Source organism: Aquarana catesbeiana, linkage group LG01 (assembly GCF_042186555.1).
Source record: "Aquarana catesbeiana isolate 2022-GZ linkage group LG01, ASM4218655v1, whole genome shotgun sequence".
In the NCBI taxonomy this organism is placed as follows: Eukaryota; Metazoa; Chordata; class Amphibia; order Anura; family Ranidae; genus Aquarana; species Aquarana catesbeiana.
Genome location: NC_133324.1, coordinates 262,479,230 through 262,501,572, shown reverse-complemented (window position 1 = coordinate 262,501,572; position 22,343 = coordinate 262,479,230). Strand labels below are relative to the sequence as shown.

At 40.9% G+C, this 22,343-nt stretch overlaps 1 protein-coding gene across 1 annotated transcript in view; it reads right to left on the bottom strand.

Annotated features, from left to right (window-relative positions):
* ADGRD1 (adhesion G protein-coupled receptor D1) overlaps positions 1–22,343 on the bottom strand; it is a 921,219-nt gene that overhangs the window by 504,819 nt on the left and 394,057 nt on the right. Inside the window, exon 14 of the mRNA XM_073628314.1 lies at positions 5,108–5,181. Coding sequence (XP_073484415.1) covers positions 5,108–5,181 — 74 coding nt within the window. The remainder of the gene's footprint in view (positions 1–5,107; positions 5,182–22,343) is intronic.

Genomic DNA, 22,343 nt, shown 5'->3' with positions numbered 1-22,343 from the left:
CGAGTCATCACATGCCGCACAGAGTAATTACATACCGTACAGTGTCATTACATGTTGTACAGTGCCATCACATGCTATACAGAGCCATCGCATGCCGCACAGTGTCATTACATGTTGTACAGTGCCATCACATGCTGTACAGTGCCATCACATGCCATACAGAGTAATCACATGCCGCACAGAGTCATCACATGTCATACAGTGTCATTAAATGTTGTACAGTGCCATCACATGTCGTACAGTGCCATCACACGCTGTACAGTGTCATCACATGCCGTACAGTGTCATTACATGTTGTACAGTGCCATCACATGCCGTACAGTACCATCACATGCTGTACAGAGTCATTACATGCCGCACAGAGCCATCACATGCCGTACAGTGTCATTACATGTTGTATAGTGCCATCACATGCCGCACAGAGCCATCACATGCCATACAGAGCCATCTCATGCCGTACAGTGCCATCACATGCCGTACAGTGCCATTACATGCCGTACAGAGACATAATATGCTGTACAGAGACATTGCATGCCGTACAGTGCCATTAATTGCCGTACGGGGATGGGGATGATGGGACTGTATAGGAGTACAGTGACAGAGGGATGATTTGTATGTACAATAAAGGAGACTCTGGGGACATATCGGGGGTCACTTTAGGTGTGGGGGAGTTGTCAGTCTCCCTCTCCTATGTTCTGTACACAGGTATGCTCTCTACACATAGCACTGTATACATTTCAGAGAACAGACATGGGGCACAGGTCACTATGCTCCTCACTATGTCTCCTCTTCTGATATAACACAGTGCTACTGTATGTGTAGAGAACTTACCTGTGTTCATTGCTAAACATGAGAAGTGAATCTCCCCCCTCCCTCTATTGGCTGAAGGAGACGCTGATACAGACTTTGAATGAGTGGAGAGGGGGGAGGGAATTCGGAGGACACAGGAAGGAACATCAAAGCCCAGGGGAGAGTTGTTGGAGTCTCTCAGAGGAGAACTTACAGATAACAACCAGAGAAAGGGGAGTATTTCACTGTTTGTATCTCACTGTCTCTCTGCTTCTGGGTTTTAGCTGGGGACACGCTGCCATTGAAACATAGGCGCGTGAAGAACGTGCTCCTTCTAGATAGCAGCCTGGGTGTGCACCTCTTCACCAAACACACCCACATGTCCTCCAGAGGGAGGGACTGAAAGAGGGGCTGGATTGTGGAGATGTTTCCATCCCCTGCAAACCCTTGAACTTTTGAGAAAGAACCATTAGAGGCTGATTCTGGGATCTTCAAAAGACTATTCTGCAAAAACTAAAGGACTGGGGAAAGAAAGAAATGCAATGCAGGTATGATGGTAGCCTGTACTACCTATATTTGCATTCCCATACTTCTCCTTTAACAGTTCAATGAAAAGGGCAAGGGCTCAGCTTGTAGAGTCAAAGAACGTTAGGTTGCCTAAATGAAGTGAATTTAAAAAAAAAATGAATGCTAAGTACAACCAACCATAAATGGTTGAACTAATATAAATAAACACATAACAAATCTTTCCCCAGTGACAAATATTACATATGTTCCTCATACAAGAAAAGAATAGAAAAAAGTGCACACGTCTACAATAAATATATTGTGTTATAACACAGTTCTTGCTTCAGTGCTTGACGCCAGGTACCAAACCAAACCACTCTCCTCCAAAGTACTCAGTGCAATATTCCATTACCGGATGTGCCCTACACAAAATGAGAACTCATCAGAACCCCTGACCCTTAAAAGTGGGTCATATAGTGTTTGTTTTTACATAACTGTTGCTGTCTTCCAGGCAGACATGCAGCATTTCCCTCTCACCAAACAAATCTCAGACCACATGAGGCCTACAGCCTACACCAAGGATTAAAGGGGCTTAACAGGGATACAGTGGTTGATGTAAAAGTTAACCCAGGTACTTGCAGGCTGGCTAGTGAGCTGTTCTAAATATTTCATTGCTAAAGCCCATTTTGTTTGTCTGCCCTCTTAACTGTGAAATATTGTCTCATGTTGGGGAGGACGATCAATATAAGGGCAGGCATGTGTGGACACTGGAGCCGCAATATATGGCTTTATGTAAAGATGGCCATATACTGGTAGATTTTCAAATGAGCATTCGTACGACTATTTGTACGAACATTTGCACGGAAGTTCTCACCAGTGCATTTGATGACTTGATGAATGGCGTTCGAAAGTCCTTTAAGAAGTGCTTGCTTTTAACTTTCGATTTTGGATTTTTTGGAATTAAAATGCATATTCACTGTTAAAAATGTGTTCATTCAAAAAATGTTAAATGCTGCTCTTTTTTACAGTATTACAGAAGAGTGACTATGTTGAGTATATACAGTATATTGTATTGATAGATTTTGTATATGTTTTTAGAAAAGCATGTAAAAAAGATCAGCCAGCTATATGAGGAATATGGGTTAATGTTATGTGTTAATGTTTTAAAAATCCTGTTATATACTGTCAGTACCTAAAGGCAGGTGTATCTGTGTTGGGCATATTTAGGCTCTGCTTTAAAAGTTGCAGTGCTACACAAATAAATAAACATAACATACAGCGCTATACAATATGAAATCGCAAGTGACCTATAGAGGTGAAAAGTTCATATACTGTAGTGCAGCCCCAAATTAGCAAATTGTTATTTTCGACAAATTGTTAATTTTGGACTGCACTATATGAACTTTTCATTACTATAATGCACTTGTGATTTGATATTGTATAGCACTGCATGTTATGTTTATTTAAGTATATTGCCTTTTTTGATAGCAGCTTTATTGAGGTGTTTAGCACTGACTTTATTTATTCTATATAATGCTACATAATTATGTTAATTTTAATTAGAGACTTTTCACTTAACAGAGTAAATAAAGCTCTGTACACTTTGTGCAAAGGTTAAACAAATAACAGGATTTGGGCTTTTACATGATTGGAAAGCTGAAGTGAACACAGTTTTGCTGTATTTATTAATCTACGTAAATGTTTACTTAGCAAAGTCAACAATGCAACAATGCTACAGTAAGTGAAAATGCTCTAAACCTTTAAAAAAATCAACCACAATGTTTATGTTATACTGTTCTTTGTCACACATATGGGTTGCACTTGCAAACAATGCACTGCCTATGTGGCTCATAATATTTCTCAACCGTTGCTAAGAAAGAGACAGATCATTTGACAGTGAGAGCTCCATCTAGTGACTAATCTACAAATCTCAGTATTTAACTAATTACCTCCTATCCGGAGGTAGATCCGGATGGGAGCAGTGCCGATGCGGTTGGATGTAACTGTATGTTCTCCCTCACTGACCACTCGTGCTCGCTCTCTGGAGATCACTGATCATTGTACCAGGCCGCTATGAGCGAACCTGGTATGATGTGGTCACTGTGCCCAATCACCGAGATCACATGTAGAACAGTAGTAAACAATGGCTGTCATTCATGACGCTATTGTTTACTACTGTTATCTTTGTGGTTGGTCACAGAGATCACATAGTATAGGGCCAATCACAGTAGCCCTTTACCACGTGATAGCTGTGGCCAATCACAGCTATCACAGTAGTACTCAATGGCTGTAGCAATGCAGTCGGGAGAGTGTCAGAAATTATTGCTTTTATAGCCATCATGGCTGTGAAAGCAATCAGAGTGTAAAAACAAAAACAAAACCTGATCATGTTCCCAAAGTAGTAGTGTCACTATGGTGACATTGTACTTCCATGATGACAGTATGTACAAAAAATATTGTAATTTTTTTTCAAACTGAAATACCAGTATGTCACTAGTATACTATCTCTATACACCGCATCCCACTCATAGTGTCCCTAATCACCACCACATCAGTCAAAATGTTCCTGATCACCGCCACACCGGTTACAGTATCCCTGATCACCACCACACCTAATTACAGTGTCCCTGATCACCACCATGCCATTTATAGTGTCCCTGATCACCACCACACTAATTACAGTGTTCCTAATCACCGCCATGCCATTTACAGTGTCCCTGATCATTGCCGCACCAGTTACAGTGTCTCTGATCACCACCACACTAATTACAGTGTCCCTGATCACTAACTGACAATTGTGTGGTCATGCAAAGTTGTTCCCAGAAATAGAGCTTTCTTTTGGTGGTATTTGATACTTAGTATGAACAACAGATGTGTCTCCCCACCCCTGACAGAACGGAGATCTGTCTGTATACATTGACAGGCATCTGTTCTGTGTCTCTCAGTAGCGATCGTGGGTGCCTGGCAAACATCGCAGCCCCCGGGCACGCGCATTGGCTCCATTGTCGCGCTGCGCACTCCCCCTAGTGGTCTTAAAGCAGCCGACGTATTCCGACAGCGATTTGCACAGGCGAGCCAACCTGCCGCAGTATAACTGGTTGTCTAGTGGTTAAAAGACTCATCATGCCTCCTAAAAAATACCTTGGGGTGTTTACTCTCCAAAATTTGTCATTTCGTAAGTGTTTCCACTGTCCTGATGCTTTCACACTGGGGCGTTTTTCCAGGCATTTTTGCACTAAAAATAGTGCCTGTAAAGTGCCTGAAAAACGCCTCTAAAGCCACCCTAGTGTTAAAGCCGGAGTGCACTTGCAGGACGAGAAAAAAGCCCTGCAAAAACAATGAAATTGTCGCTAAAACTATCAGTGCTTTAGCGCCAACACCCCCCCCCCCCCCCCGCCCCAGTGTGAAAGTGCCCTTAATGTTGATAAAATAAAAGTTAGGCATAAAAACTTAAAACTGTTCTGCTGCTGGACAATTTTACACTGCTGTATTCTCTGCAGCATCTTAATTCTTGTAGTAAAGCCCCAGCCTGTGCTCTTTTCCCCCTTCATAGTCTTCAGTGGGATTTGCCTATCTTCCTTGAACAAGATTCATGAAACCCTAGGCAAATAGAAACTGGGTAGATTTATATCACTAATCTAATACAATTACGTAGATAAAGACATGTGACTTAAAATTTTGGATGCCAGAGAGTTGACATAACAACCAGGGACCCAGCATTTTTTTCAAAGGTGGTCATCATGACAGCTTCCATATTCCTCTTAGCAAACGTTTATTTGAATGACATCTAAATGTATAATTAATCACTAACCTGAAATCCAGAAAAGCACAGTAGAGATGGACATGGTTACTATTGTTGACAGCTTCAATATAGAGTTGAGGAGTCTAAAATAAAGAAAAGTTTGCATGATGATTGCAGCTGTTTCATTTTCACGTAGTTCCTAAATCAAACTTTCTATTTACCATAAATAATAATGAACAAAGTGGAGAACATGGTGGTTGTGTTAAAGACATGCATTCAGAAAGTATCAATTTAGAGTAGACTAAATATATGTAGTCTTTTTTTTTACCAGCTGTTGTATGCCCCTTATGCGCTTATTCTATTTTTTAATATAACTTTAATTATTTTGCAACTATGTTTGTTTAACCCGGTATTTTAAATTAAATTGGTGCTCTGCATATGGATGCTTTAAATTACTAGCAGCATATAATCTCTTTTCCTTCATCTTCCTGCTGTTAAGTCCAGGTGCCAAGAGCAAAGAATATACCTATACTTCAGGGTATGGAGCGCCATGTTACTCATTCAATGTGACCACACTGGAGACAGTGTCTTCAGGGGGGGTGTGTAGTACTGTATAAGCTCAGAATGGAGCAACATGGAACTTACAAAGGGCTTCCTTTCTTCCCTTCCATTGCAAAGAAAAGTGAGTATGTGCAGCTGGGGAGAAGGAACATTAAAGTGAACTTGTCACTTTGTCCTGCACTGGCAAAAACAGACACATGATGGTGGAAAATGCACTTTTATAAAAGTGGTTCAAAGGCCTACGTTTTTTTTTTTTTACCTTCTGTTGCAGAGGATACTCCCCAGTCCCCCTCCCCCTTATCTGTACCTGATTCTGATCGTGATCCAGCACTGTGCACGAGAAAGCTTTGTCACTCCTGAGTTGGCAGATTGATAGCAGCATCCATTGGCTCCTGCTCCTGTCAATCAAATCCTAAGACAAGGGAGCAGGAGCCCTGCAATCTGTGCAAATAGATGCAGACAGGGTGGCTCAGGAGTGAACCGGCATGAGTGCCCCCCCATAGAAAGCGGTTTTCTATGAGGCACTTGGCAGGGATAGGAGTCAGGAACATTTGCGGGGGGTCTGAGAAGAGGAGTATTGGGGCATTGCACAGAGCAGGCAAGTATGACATGTTTTTAATTTTATAAAAAAAGGAAGCTTTAATTTCATTTTATAAAGAATAAAAAACCTAAAGAATTAGATACAATCCAAATACATCTCTCATATTTGAGGTAGGTATTGAGGAGTGCCCGGTACAAACATTCATGATACAAAAGGTAAAATTGAAGTATTTATTGAACAAAAAAGGATCAAACAATGGCTTTTTGTGTCATGAAACTTTTGTACTGGTTGTTCCTCAAAAGCCACCACAGAGTTTTACCATCCACTGAGTGTTCTCTGAAAGACCATCAGAGAAGCAGTAGACCGAGAACAGAGCACCTTTACTGCGCATCAGACACTGTAAAGGATGAATGAATTCTACGATATATCCAATAGTATCAACACCTCACCCCTATTAAGCTGGTTATACATGGATTTAAATTCAGCCAGTTCAGCTGGGACCGGGTGAGATTTGATCCATCTACTGCATGGGTAGGCTGATTGTACACAAGTCAATCTACCAATTGACTTGGGTACAACCATCCTGCTGCATTTATTTACATCTGATTACTGCCGGTGGCTATAGCCTTGAGCAGTAATCATTTTGTTTTGCAGGCCAAGAAGGCTCCCCCACCCATCAGCAGAACACAATAGTCTTGTGGGAGGCATCACCCATCAACACGTGGTGAAAGGAAAGAAAATTAAATCATCTATGGGCTGCTTTATTACAGTGCTATCACACCTACACATCAGTTATCTCTCATCTTTGATAATAATCATAATCATTTGCAACAATAGTACAATGCACTTATGAGACATAATTTTCTGGTAAAATTAGATAGAAATGCACCACACAAAATATAGGTAACACATTTTCCTTCTACAAAACAACAAGAAGTGATCATTTTGAATTGTATTTATGACTGATCCAAGTGTAATTAGAATAAAAATGACTTGCTATAAAAAATATTTACATAGATTTTACAATAAAAAAATAATTGAGGAAAAAAGAAAAAAGAAAAAAATTAAATATACTGAATACGATCAATTAGATGATTTAAAGCAAAAAATGTTCTTACTAGTATGGATAAGCTTAGTAGCATATTAACTGCTAACTGCTATAACATTGGCAATAAAAGTTTTATCTGGGTATACAGACAGTTAGAAAAACAATACAGGTCAATGTGACTTACACATTAGTGAGAAGGGGGTGCAGCAAAAATGGTCAGGGAGAAAGAGGAAGGGCGACCTGTCTTTAATAATACTTTAAAGTGATATTAAACTCTTGTTTTTTTTTTTTTGTTTTTTTTTTTAATTAAATAACAAACATAGTTACATAGTATAGTTACATAGTAGGTGAGGTTGAAAAAGACAGAAGTCCATCAAGTCCAGCCTATGTGTGTGAATATATGTCAGTATTACCGTGTATATCCCTGTATGTTTTGGTCGTTCAGGTGCTTATCTAATAGTTTTGTGAAACTATTGATGCTCCCCGCTGAGACCACCGCCTGTGGAAGGGAATTCCACATCTTGGCTGCTCTTACAGTAAAGAACCCTCTACGTAATTTATGGGTAAACCTCTTTTCTTCTAATTTGAATGAGTGGCCACGTGTCTTGTTAAACTCCCTTCCGCAAAAACGTTTTATCCCTATTGTGGGGTCACCAGTACGGTATTTGTAAATTGAAATCATATCCCCTCTCAAGCGTCTCTTCTCCAGAAAGAATAAGTTCAGTGCTCGCAACCTTTCATAACTAATATCCTCCAGACCCTTTATTAGCTTTGTTGCCCTTCTTTTTACTCGCTCCATTTCCAGTACATCCTTCCTGAGAACATGTTATACTTACTTGCTCAGTGCAGTTGTTTTACACAAAGCAGCCAGGTTCCTCCTCTTCTTGGGTCCCTCACTGGCGCTCCTGGCTCCTCCCTCCTGCCAGGGGCCCCCACAGCAAGCAGCTTGCTGTGGGGGCACCCAAGCAGATGCTCTCCCGGCCCGCAGCTTCATTCACACACGGAGCCACAGCTCGGCCTCACCCTTTCTGTCTCCTGATTGGCTCACTGGCTATGATTGACAATGGCTCCCGCTGTTGCCAAAAGCCAATCAGGAGTTCCCGGAGAGACAAGGCTCTCGTGGACATAGCTGGGTCGAGAGGGGGCAGCATTAGGGGGGGCTGGGGGGTCTGGGGGGTCTGCTGCATACAGAAGGTTTTTTTACCTTTATGCATAGCATAAAGGTAAAAAATCTTGTGCCTTTACAAACACTTCAACTCCTTTATTAATACAATTATGCCTAAAAGATGTATATATGACTATCAGTAGTGCTCAAAACTGGTAGCTTATGATAAACAATATTGAGCTACAGTAATTTGTAGAAGGCTTGAAATAGATTCAGTGAGCCCAAATGTTGAAAAAGTACATTAGTCAGCTCTTCTAAGTACTGTACCCTTATCTCTTCAAACATACCAATCTCTACCTTGAAGGACCACTCCCCAACTGGTGGAGATTGTACTTTCCAATACTTTGGAATCAAGCCTTTAGTAGTTGTGAAATTATTGATCTCTTACATTTCACAATTTGTAAATTGGTATTATGTAACAATCAAGATTACTCACGAGTCATAAGAGAGCTAGACTGAGGTGATATTTCATCAATCACAGTATACTCAACCAATATCGTACAATTTGAGGGCAAAATATAAACCACTATTTCTCCTATGTAGCTATTTTGACATTGTGAAAAAAACAACATACTGTGAGTTTTTATATGCATAAATATGTTGGATATTCTCCATGATATGAACCTACATTGGAAACAATATAGGGCAGTGATGGCGAATCTTGGCACCTCAGATGTTTTGGAACTACAATTCCCATGATGCTCATGCACTCTGCAGTGTAGTGGAGCATCATGGGAAATGTAGTTCCAAAACATCTGGGGTGCCAAGGTTCGCCATCATTGATTAAGGGAAACAATCTGCTACAGAGTTTTGCCACATAATTGATTGTACCTTTCTCATCAGGTTGGACATGTGTTTTCTAGGTACACATTAGTGCCACCTACTTTAAATTGAGAATGTGTCTCAGGTACATTCAAGTTTACTTTTTGTAACAAAGCTTCAGATAGAAATTTTGAGTGTTGCACTTAGTGCCTGAGATTGAAGATTCCTCCTGTTTCTTTGTAGCACTTTGGTATTCTGTTTTTCTGTTACTGCTATCTGTCTGATTATAATATTGGACAGCCTTTTGGATTCCACTGTTTGCTTGTGTGCTACCTATCCACAGCTATGCTTGTTCTGTAAATCTGTTGATCCTTGCTTTTTCTTGTACCTAAATTATGATTTTGTCTGTTGGCTTTCCTGGCCAGTTTACATGTTACTATATTGTTCTCAATTTAACACTTTTGTCATGTATGGCAATTGTCACCCTTGAGGGAAACCGGAGGGTTACGATTTGAGAGCATAATGCAGAACAACCCATTCTTCCTCATATGTGTTCCTGGTGTAGACCAGATGCTACTTAGACTCCAAGGTAACCACATCACTCACTGGTTACACATAAGGATCTACACTAAACTAACAGCAGCTCTATATTAAAGAGCAACCCTAGCACCTCCTCTACAAATTTTACACTTCATGTATGTCCTTCTTGCATCATATACATGCATTATCAGACCACTTACAAGTGAAAAACAGATGTGCATGTAAAACAAATCATCCCTATTGATCATCTTTTTTTTACATGATAATAATTCAATCATAACATACTGTAATTCGTACACAACAAAAGCCTTATATATAGTAAGTTCATTCATTTTTAAACAGCATGGTTGCTTTTGGTTTTGGAGTTTTTGGCACCAGTATTTTAGCATAATTGTTTGACACAAAAGTTTTACTACATGACTTTTACATTTATCACATCTACAGAAATAATATATCACACCATAAAAAGTAATAGTCACTTAGTGACCCTAAACCTTAGCATAACCCCTATGCCAACTCCTGAAATTAACCCCTAAAGTTAGCCCCCATGAGAATTATCATGGTAAAAAATATGATGCTATTAAGGTAAAAAAACACAGTCGCAGCGATATCAAAAATGTCCTACAGCAACAGCTTTCTTGTTTCTCCCATTTCACGAGCACCAAATTATTGGTGCTTGGAAACCTGTGTGCCAAAATGAATTTTTATGCATATTTCATGAAGAACAGAAATTAAATATGTCTATGTGTTAGTACTGCAGTATATTTTCCTTTTTTTGAGCATGATTTAACTCGTGTTTGTAGGAACTTTGGATGTGCTAAATGTGGGAAAGAGCAATGCTAGGAGTCTAGCTTTGGCTAGGGAGAACTTTTTCATTTAAAACCATTGATCTGCAATCGTTTCTTATTAAGAGACGCCACAAGATGACTTTCCATAGAGAGCAAATTGGCTTTTGTTTAAAACACTATGTTTCTCTGGTTTAACTGAGCATGAAAGTTCATCTTTGAGTTACTTCTGATTATGCTTCTGCCATTGATTTTATGACAACAACACAAGCAAGCTTAATATAACGCTTTTTGCTAGCTGTCAAAGTAAGAAAAATCTGATTTTAATTCACTGAACTTGTTCAGATGTATGTATGGGTTGGCCCTTAAAAAACCATATGAATACATTGGTTACAGCCATCAAAAGAAATACATATCTTATACGCTCTACTTGGCTTTTACGTAACACATCTCAGAAATGTGGTTTACATATTGGCAGATTGACGAGGATCTCTAAGGGTCCTTACCAAAAAAATGTCTGGCTGTAGAAAACCACAGAAAATTTTTATTTTTCTATAGCCAGTTTCAAGAATAATTCATTATTGTCAAACTTTGTCATACGTAATCTTCAAATTTCTTTAGTAGGGTGTAAGCAGGCCATACATGGGTTGAACCAAAAAAAAGAGCTGATTCCCCCAGCCCCACATTTGAGGTGGATTGGGAAATCACTTCCCCTGAGATATTGTGTTCTCACAGTGGATAGACTTTCCTGTCGTCAGTACACAATAATCAGTGTTGCCAACCATAGCCGGCAGCAATTGCTTGAAAAAAACCCAAACAGGGTGGTTGTACAGATCCATACATGGATCAGAATTTCGATCCATGTAGGGATGGCTTAACACTATCTGCTTATCTTATCAACGCTAGTGTAAAATTGGTTTAAACAGACTGCTTAAGCAGACCTTAGGCAGGCTATAGCAGCGATAATTGCAAGTAAATCTGGCAGGCTGGTTGTACCCAAGTTGATCGACCGATCAACTTTGTACATTCAGTCTGCCCATACACGTTCAAATCTCAGCCAGTTCCTACTGAACCGACCGAGATTCAAACAATCTATGGCTGGCCTTATACTTTGTGAAGTGGCATAGGACAGACTCACAGGTTTCCCTGCTGCTTGTGCCTCTTTTGGCATTTTATGCAATGGTTAGACTAACTAACCAGTGCCAGTTTTCTGTGAGGCTATCGGCAGAGGGAGGAGCCAGGAACACCTGCGGTGGACCCAAGAAGAGGAGGATTGGGGCTGTTCTGTGCAAAGCCATTGCATTGTAATTTTCAGGAGGAGCACCCAGTACAAACATTCATGACACAAAGGTCAAATTTGAGCATTTATTGAATAAAGGTATCAAAGACTTTTTGTGACATGAAACTTTTGTACTGGGCTCTCCTCAATACCTACCACAGAGTTTTTCTAGCCACTGAGTGTTCTCCGAGAGACTATCAGAGAGGCAGTAGCCCAAAAGCAGAACAAGGTACATCTACATGACACTTTTACTGCACATCAGCCCCTGTAATAGATGATTGAATTCTACCATATATCCAAGCGAGATTTGATCCATCTATGGGTAGACTGATTGTACTCAAGTCAATCCATTGATCGACTTGGGTAAAACCATCCTTCTGGATTTTTTACATGTGATTATTGCTGGTGGCTATAGCTGCTAGCAGTAATCATTGTGTTCTGTGTGGGCAAGAAGGCTCCCCCACTCACCAGCAGAACACAATAGTGATGTGCAAGGCATCACCCATCAACAGCTGGTGGAAGGAATGAAAAGTGCAACAACAACAAAATGCAAACTGGTAGTCTCCTCTGTTGGCAACTTGACAAACGCACTGGAACTGTGGTACGCCTGGCAGGTGACATGCCACTGCCCTTTTATCTGGCCTTTACAGAATGTAATACTGTATATCGATGAGTTTGAAAACACAGCGCTTTAACAGTTTATCCAATAATTCTGTAATTTTCTAACTAATGCCCATTGCTGATCTGTGTCAAAATCAAACTTGCTAATATGAGTGGGCTTTACTATCCAACCAGCTATTCCTCTTCAGTACTGTAAAATAGCTGCTACAGTGGGAGTTCTATTAATTCTCATTTGAGCAGATTGGTTTGCTCATCCATTTCTAGACCTATCTTTTAAAGTGTACCTAAAGCCAAGTTTTTTTTACGTATTTGAGAGTAGAGAAGGTTTTGAACTTGTGTTTTTATTGCTATATGAGTCCCTGTTTGGGAAAATTAACCTAAAAAAGAGTATTTATTCTGATAACCATTGGCACCAAGGATAAAAGTAGGGGAAAATTAAAAATTTTCATTTGTCACCAGACTAGGACCAGAGGCAAAATCTTTCAGTGTAAACATTTGTTTTAGTGACAACTGTCTAAATGCAAAAGTACCACACCTTAGATTTTTGTCCTGCTTGCTGTTGTGTCTATGGAACAGGAAGTGAAAAGAAATCCTGATGGGGGGTTTAAAGCGATTGTAAAGCTTTGTTTACAATCACTTTATGGCTCCCGCTGCTATCAATCTATCCAATGAGGACCCGTGACATCGGCTGGAGCTGCTGTGCTCATCCCCGTCGCTGGAACGATCGGGTTCAGGTAAGAAACAGGGGAGTGCTGCAGCACAAAAGGTTTTTCACCTTAATGCATAGAATGCAATTAAGGTAAAAAACCGTGAGGGTTTACAACCCCTTTAAACACTTTTTACACTACAGATATCCTCAGTAAAAATTTCTGTCATCCACCTAACCCAGCAAAGTTTAACCTCCTGTTGTACAATAATGGGGTCCTTCATTTGAGGTGAGCGCACACCTGTAACAGCATGTTTGGTGGTGGAACACTGTCTATGGAGTTTATTTAAAGGCATGGTGAAAAAGTCTATAACACAAAACACCAAAAGAATGTAAAATGCCGCATACACACAATCGGACTTTACGGCATACTTGGTCCAGTGTACCGGAGTCCGTCCGTGGGCTCCAGCGGACTTTGTTTTCTCAAAAGTTTGACGGACTTAGATTTGAAACATGTTTCAAATCTGTCCAACGGTCTCTAGTCCGGTTGAAAAGTCAGCTCGTCTGTATGCTAGTCCGACGGACAAAAATCTACGTTAGGGCAGCTATTGGCTACTGGCTATGAACTTCCTTGTTTTAGTCCGGTCGTACGTCATCACATACGAATCCGTCGGACTTTGGTTGATTGTGTGTAGGCAAGTCTGTTCATTCGGAAAGTCCATCGTAAAGTCTGTCGAAAAGTACGCTGGACAAAGTCTGCCGTAAAGTCCGCTCGTGTGTACGCGGCATCAAGGATCATTTAAGGGATGTACAGTATACATGAAGAAATAAGGTTCATACCTATATATCACATCACAATCAAGAAAAGTATTTTAATATAGTTTTGTGTATACATTCTTGGCTTAACATATGGTGTTTTCATTTTCAAGCGCATGTATGGTAAATACATGTTTTTTCCTTTTTTTTCCCTGAGGATTTTTTTGTAAACATATTTGGATTTGGACATTTGCTCATATGTACTATATATGAGCGTTTCACTATTTTTGCTGTTTTATATTTTTCTATTAGGACCAAATGTTAGGGAATGTTACATTTGCCTGGCAAAAGGCAACAAGAAGCTATTACATACATATTACAGACATTACGGATATTATTCATTACACTTACACAAATGCTGAGACATTTGCAAAGTAATTTTTTCACAGAAGACCTTTAAGTAACATCAAAATGTTAATTAACTGTGCAATGAATAGAAAGGCCTCAGTAAAGAATTAAGGAACAGTAAATGGGAAAGAAGGCGTTAACACGCATCTTCTTGTAAGTATAGAGTAAAGGGTTAATGTTTTCAATCGCAAGTGTACAGTGATGGATTAGAGTTTCTTTGTTGTCTGTTTTTCCATTACTTTTATTTCTATGACCAGAGGTGTGGTCAAAGAAATTCAACAAAAGATGCGTTTTGGTTCTTATATTATTCCATTCATGCCTGACACAATAAAATGAGCTGACTTAATTTAAGGTTCCCTTTTTCCATATTCACATTTTTCTTACTGCTGACAATCATTTCTTTAATAATGCTCGGCATTGTTATAACACACTCCAAATTATTCAACCCCCAGAGTGTACCAAAATAAACTTTTCCTGGTCTCTTTCTAAGTTAAAAGTCTTCTTTCTTCATAACTCCAGTATGTTACAGCTGTAGTTCTCAAAAATTACCTTGCGATTAATGCTTTCTGCTCTCCCTTGTTTTTAGGGCCCATTCACACCAGAACGTGGTGCGGGAAACCAATGCACATTTCCCACACGACATTCAATACGCACTGCAGTTGCAATCTGCAGCGGGTATCAATGTTAAGTTTTCAGGGTAGGATGCTTCTGCTCTCTCCTGTTTTAAGGGTAGAATGCTTCCACTTTCCCCTGTGTCCTGGGCTTAAAGTAGAAGTACAGGCAAAAAAAATGTTTTTATTTTAGATAGAGTAAGGGAAGAATATAACCCCCGCCAGGTGTTTTTTTTTTTTTTTACCAGCTGTGTCCCACTGGGGAGATTTACCTTCGCTTCCTGTCCCATAAACAAAACAGGTATTGAGAGGAAATCCCTGCAATTTAAGGGAATCCCTTGGGGGCCCCCCAGGTCACCAAAACCCCAAAGCTAAGCCCACCCATTGGCAGATTTGCCTTCTATTACTTTTCTGGGGACAACCCAAAATATTGGGTTTTCTTTTACTTTCACTTTCAATGATGATAGTAAACAGGACAAAAAGAGAGGGTGAATCTCTCTAACATGGGCACAGATAGCAACAGGAACTGACACGTGTTTTAATCCCTCTCCATTCTGTCCAAAACTAAGAAAAAAAAAAGGTTTTGCCTTTAGTTATACTTAAATGCTTCTGCTTTCCCCTGTGGCCAGGGTAGAACGTTTCTGCTCCCCTCTGTGTCTGGCCAGGGCTTAATGCTTCTGCTCTCCCCTGTAGCCAGGGTAAAATGCTTTTGTTCTCTCCTGTTTGTCCGGGATTAATGCTTCTCCTCTTCTCTGTGGCCCAAGTAGAATACATTTTATCTCCCTAGTATTTCAGGATACATGCTTTTGCTCTTCCTTGGGTCTTGGGCTTAATTCTTTCAGCAAGACAGGAAGTTCAGCTGTAGGTGCAAATTTATAAAATGTTGTAGAACTAGAAAGAATGTAGAGAAGTACAAGTCTATTAGTAAAAGGCATGGGGGACCTCAACTATGAAGAAAGGTTGCTGATCTGAATGTATTCTCCCTTGAGCAAAAAAGACAATATGATCACCTTGTAAAAATATAAACATTTATAATATGTATATAATATATATAACTTGTATATACTGTGCATGTATTAAACAAAACTCATTAAAAATAAGTTCAATTTAGCTTCACAAAAAACTTAAAGGCTGCATCCTTTAGAGCTGCAAAACAAAAAAGTATCCTTCCACAGAAGCTAGTTCTTTACAACTCTGTGAATTACGTAAAAAAGGCTGGGTGTGTTTGTAAATTTACTCCCCCATGATTAAGCTCTTTATGGGTAACATGAGTTGGAGCAGAAGGAAAAGTCTCAACAGGACTGAAAGAAAGACATCAAGGCAACTCCTTACCCTGTCTGAGGACTTGAATTGAACCAGAGCACGTGTCCAGAGACTGCGAAGCGGAAGCCCTGGGTCTGGTAAAAAGCTAACATTGCAAGTTGTTCTGTTGTCTGCTGGGAACTGTTGTACTGTCAGGCCTGGGCTCTTAGCAACTCTCTTGTCTTTGCTCAGGCTGCTCAGCTGTTGGATAATTGTCAGCACTCATTGATTCCTCAGTGGCTCACCTGGTTATCATTATTTGCTCGTCAGTCCAGCCTACAGCCATTCTGGCTATTTAAAGTGCTTTGTTCATTCCTGTCCTGCCTTTGCCTGGTCAGATTATCTGGAGTTTCTCTGCTGTGTTCCTGTGAAAGACTTTGCCCGGCTGACATCCCTTTGGGTTCCTGATCCTGTTCTTCTGCCTCAGACTATGCTGATCTCTGGTTTCCTGATTACTGGCTTGTCTAACTACCCGCCTTGGCTTATGATCCCTGGCTTATATTTTGACTACGTTTTAATGTTTTAATTACAAAAATGGGATTGTTATAGCAAGCTAGGACTGTCTTTATACACTGTTACTAGGCAAAGTTCTATTAACCACTTGACCTCCAGAAGATTTACCCCCCCTTCACGACCAGACCACTTTTTGTGATAAGGCACTGCGTTACTTTAATTGACAATTGCGCAGTCATGCAACGCTGTACCCAAATAAAGTTTGTATCATTTTTTCCCCACAAATAGAGCTTTCTTTTGGTGGAATGTAATCACCACTGCATTTTTATTTTTGCACTATAAACAAAAAGAGACTGACAATTTTGAAACAAAAAAATATTTTTTACTTTCTGCTATAAAACATATCCAATAAAAAATCTAATTTCTTCATAAGTTTAGGCCAATATTCATTCTGCTACATATTTTTGGTAACAAAAATGCCAATAAGCATATATTAATTGGTTTGAGCAAAAGTTTTAGCGTCTACAAACTATTATATAAACCGGAATTTTTTTTTTTATACTAGTAATGTCGGCGATCAGCAACTAATAGCAGGACAGTAATATTGCAGCGGACAGTCAGACACTAACTGACACTTTTGACACTTTGTGGGAGCCAGTGACACTAATACAGTGATCAGTGCTAAAAATATGCACTGTACTAATGAAAAAGGCTGGCAAACATCTAGGGTGACCAAAGGGTTACCTGTATGCCTAGCCAGTGTTTTACCATACTATGTGTGCTGCTTTTACTCAGGGAAGTGATGTATTTTATGCCCTTCTTTGCAGGGACACAAAATTCATCCCTTCCCCCATCAGAACGGAGATCTGCCTTGTTTACATAGGCAGATCTCTGTTCTGTGTCTCTGCCTGACGATTGGCGGGTGCCGACGGACATCCAGCACCTGGCACCTGCAGATTGGCTTCTGCTGTGAGTAATCACAGCTGAAGTGGGCCACTGGTGGCGCACTTGCGTGCCCCCTAGGCAGAATTGCAGAATCATGTATATATACGTGATTCTGCACAGGAGGTCTGCCCTGTAGCAGTAAATGTGCTATGGGGCGGTTTTTAAACAGTTATTTAATGTCATTCAGAAAAACTGTGGATGATTTACCATATCTCTCTGAGTAACGGCATTGTCTTATTGATTGTTTGTATAACACTTGATAATCCTTTCTTCTCTTAAGCCTAGTACACACGGGCCGAATTTCAGCCAACATCTGGCCCGTGTGTATGGCAGCCGACCAGACAGAAGGCTCAAGACAGAAAAAGGGTTGTCTTCTGGCTGGGGGGAGGGCGTCCTCTTTTCAGAACACAAAAGAATGACAGGGGAGATCACTGTACTAACATCGGATTGTTAGCACATCGGCTCCGACTTGAACTGTCAGTTCTTTTTTCCGTTCAGCTCGCTGGGTTGAATGGAAAAAAACGAGTGGGGCTGTACTAGGCTTTAGGCTATGCTGGGCATAATAAATTACCTGAAATACCTCACCGTGCGTCAGTAAATGCTGGGTGAGTGATGTGTGTCATCTTTAAGTATACAATGCTGGGTGAGTGAGGTGTGTCACCTTCAAGTATACAGAGAAATCACAAAACAATTCAGCGGCTCCTTTTGGGGTAGCACTACAGCTGAAATCTAGATGACCCCTGTTTCTATACTTCTATAGACAATTGTCAATAACGACTCTGATCTACATATACACAGCTGTGAAACAGTGATATACTGTTTGTTGTGTTAACTACCACTGTACTATATTACAAAAAAACACTTTATCAAAAACTGTGGGATATACAAACCCACCTTTGTGGACAAATCAAAATATGATATTGCATAGGAAAATCACAACTGTGCTAATGCTTATCATTACAATATATCTACCTTCATTTTGTAAACTGAAGATGAACATTATTTGGCTTTGGTTTATAAGAATGTGACAAATCTAAAGCACATACATTCACTAGAAAAAAAGGCAACGTGTGACTTTACTTTCTGATCATTTTCTAAATAAATTGGAGATAAAGTGGATTTCCTGCAATCCTTTGCCTGAGGGTGCAGAGAAGTCAACACATTACATAGACAACAGAAAAAGCTCTCTTAATATATTAGACAAACAGCATCCTCTCCTTTTAGAGTTTCGCTCTAGGCAAACGCTGAATTAAGACAAGATGTGAGGTGCTGATAAAAAACTACAAAAATTATTTCACACAGAGGTCAAGCCAGGCAGTGTTTGTGCTCTAAATTAACGGTCCCGCCGCTAGGTATCATTTTAAGAACATACCACAAAACATTTAAGTTGGTGATTGGCTTTTTCCTGAAAGATGGGTGAAGTCTTTTTCTAAAATACATCTGGAGCATTGCAGCACTACTTATAAATAATGCATTTTAATAACTGTGGAGCCGACCTCTTCAAGTTAAAGTCAAATATTACTTCATTACGTTACGATTTTCTGTTTAGCCGCCAGACTGTAACAACAACATTTGGAAAACCTAAAAGTATCCACAGAATGGCTACGTACAGGAAGAGCATAAAACCACTACAACATGAAACTGTCTGTGAAAAGACTGATTAAAGTGTATGTTAAGTAAACTAAAGCCCCTTATTTTTATTGTTGTGTAGCACCCTCTAGTGTGGTAGAAGTGTAAATAGTTTTTTGTTCAGTGTAGGTAAATTGTTCAGGCTTGGCTGGCAGCCAAGCCTGTGTGTGTTTTTCATGGGTTGGGCAGAGATACAGGGAGGGCTAGATGACTTACAGGCAGCATCACTGAGACACCCCCCCCCCCACATTTCAAACTTACCAGAACCTTCAGGAAGAATGGGAGAGAAAGTAAGGTGGAGCTGTCTGGAGTAATCATGAGGGCCCTGAACAATCCCCAACAGATGGGTTGGCAGAGGGCAGACCCCCTCAAATACTCAGGGTCAGCCCAGCTGGGGGCAGTGGAGTTTGGGTGGAAGATGGAGATGGAGTGTTAGGCTGTCGTGGCCCTCGAGGTACCCCCTAGTCTGGGGGGGTGACCCCGGGTCTGCGCCCGGGTGTGGAAGGGACCCTTCTCATGACACACAGAGGGATCCTGACCAGGAGGCACAGGAGCATGGTTGAGGAAAGCAGGAGAACACTGCTGGGCAAATCCCCAAGAAAGAAGTGCACAGTCAGAGGACTGAGAGGCATACTTGAGAGGACTGGGTGGAAGCAGGCTGGGATGGATGCAGAGTCAGTCTGGGAGGACAGATGGGTTGGCAGGGGGCAAGCCCCCTTCAAATACTCAGGGTCAGCCCAGCTGGGGGTAGTGGAGTTCAGGTGGAAGATGGAGATGGAGTGTTAGGCTGGGATGGATGCAGAGTCAATCTGGGAGGACAGATGGGTTGGCAGGGGGCAGGCCCCCTCAAATACTCAGGATCAGCCCAGCTGGGGGCAGTGGAGTTCAGGTGATAGATGGAGATGGAGTGTTAGGCTGCCGTGGCCCTTGAGGTGCCCCCTAGTCTGGGGGGGTGACCTCGGGCCTGGGTTTGGGTTCGGAAGGGACCCTTCGCATGACACATGGAGGGATCCTGACCAGGGGTGCCTCCAACAAGCTTTCTCCACTCTGGAACCAGGAACCAGTTATTATAGCTGAAAACTGCATCCAATTACTACACAACACAAGCCTAGATGCAAATGGAACTCTTTATTGTACATTCACACAGAATTTATACCACACAAAATCATATTGGAGCTTGATCACATTATGCAAAACAATGCAAACTTTAAACAGTAATATCATCAGTACATCTAACAGTACATCTAATGAACAGCACAATGGTTCGGTAACAAGATAAAGTTGACACAATAATTGAGTCAATGGACAATGGGAATTCACACCTAGGAGGTACACAATTGAAAGATAACTTAATAAACAGATTTACACAGCAGGAGCACACCAGCATCAGGTTGTTTGAATTCTTAGTCTAGAAGGGGGTTGAAGCAGTCAAGACTGGCTTGGGCTGCTGATTCCATAACCCAACAAAACACAAGAGCCCCAAATTTGTATGTAGCTCTTAGGTTCCCAGAGTCTGCGTGTTTCGGGGAGACATGGACCTGAATCAGAAGTAAAACCAATCCAAAGGTCCGCCAGTCACACACCTCCCAAAGAATAGAGCCCCCTCAAAAGCCAGGATCCATAGTCAGTAGGCAATAAGCTACCCTGCGGTCCCCTCCAAAAGCCCCTGTCTCGTTTGGGTCTCTCACATTTGGTTTGTGTCTAGTAAAAGAATTATTTCCCTGCCATACAGAACAGTCTAAATTTGCAATAAGGTTGCAAATTTAGTTTTGTTTTACTGAGCAATACACTCAGACTACCAGCAGACCCTGACTATTCTTCTAGAAACTGTTATGTGTTGCATGTTCAGTAAAACAATTACAGGAGCTGGCAGTCGGGGATAGGATTAGTCTCAGCTGTAGCCTAGTAACAAGTCAGATCATAATTTTTTGCTACTGAAGGCCTATAGAGTCCGCTTGCAACTATACTTCATTCATCAATGCTATTAAAATTAGAAATAAACAAACCTTCTCCGCTTTTGATTTGTGCTAATCGGATTCAACCATTTAAAAAGGATCAGCTTTTATTGCAAGGGTAAAGAGCCTGGCAGTATCTTCTCTTGGCAAATGCATAGGTATTGTGACCTAGCTTTACATAGAATTTTTATGACGGAAAAACTCTACAGTTTTAAAAGTGTCAGCTCTGCTTAGATATATAATCAAGATGACAGGCTGGCAACATCTTTTCTTGGGAAATCCATTATTAGTCTGGCCTTCTGGCTTTTTTTTCTCTCAGAGTGAAAAATGTCAACAGTTGTATGAGTATCAGCTTTGCTGGCATCACGCATAAATGCAGGCTGGCAGAGTCCTCTATTTTCAAATGCTTGGTACTGTGACTTAGTGTAACAGAGAATACCCCTTGTTATTTTCATTCAAAATGAAAAAAAAGTCTACAGTTTAAAAAGTGTAGGTTCTGCTGGCAAATGCAATAAAAACGTGTTGTTTGGCAAAGCCTTTTTTTGACAAATGTTGATATAGAAAAACAGACTTTTTCACAGAAAAAAAACACAATGTCAACAATTAACCAAGTGCCCTCATTGTTTGGCAAGTACAACATATCTAGTGGTGCACTCTTGGAAGATTCAAAGTAATAAAAAATTGAAGCTGAATGGATTTTTTTTTCCAAGTGAAAAATGTCAGTAATGCTTACAAGTGTCCGCTTTGTTGCCAAATGTGTCGGATGTAAAAGGAAAGTATGGCCAAAGCTCTTCAGTGCCACAGGAGTGCATTTACTTTTGTTCTCCTGTGGCTATTGTCCGCTATCAACTGCTGGTGCCGAGCCACACTATGTTGGGGAAAGATCCTGACAATATTTTTGGGATCCACCCGGCTGCCTCACTGACATTAAGCTTTGTCTTTCAAAGCACGACTGAGAATTGGAGCCAGCCATTCCTGCCCCTTCCCCAAGCTGTCACTCCTGTGTGTGCTGGAGAAGCAAAACAGAGAGCAGTGAATGACAGTCACAGCTCTCCACTGTGGAAGGACTGAGAGCTGAGTCATCAGTAGTCAGGTGATTGTTCATTCTTAGGGCCCTTTCACACTGGGGCAGGCGGTGGCGGTAAAGCGCCGGTATTGTAAGCCACGCTTTACCGTCAGGTATGCGGCCACTAGCGGGGGCGGTTTCACCCCCCCGCTAGCGGCCGAGAAATGGTTAAAAACCACCACAAAGCGCCTCTGCAGAGGCGCTTTGCCGGCGGTATAGCCGCGCCGTCTCA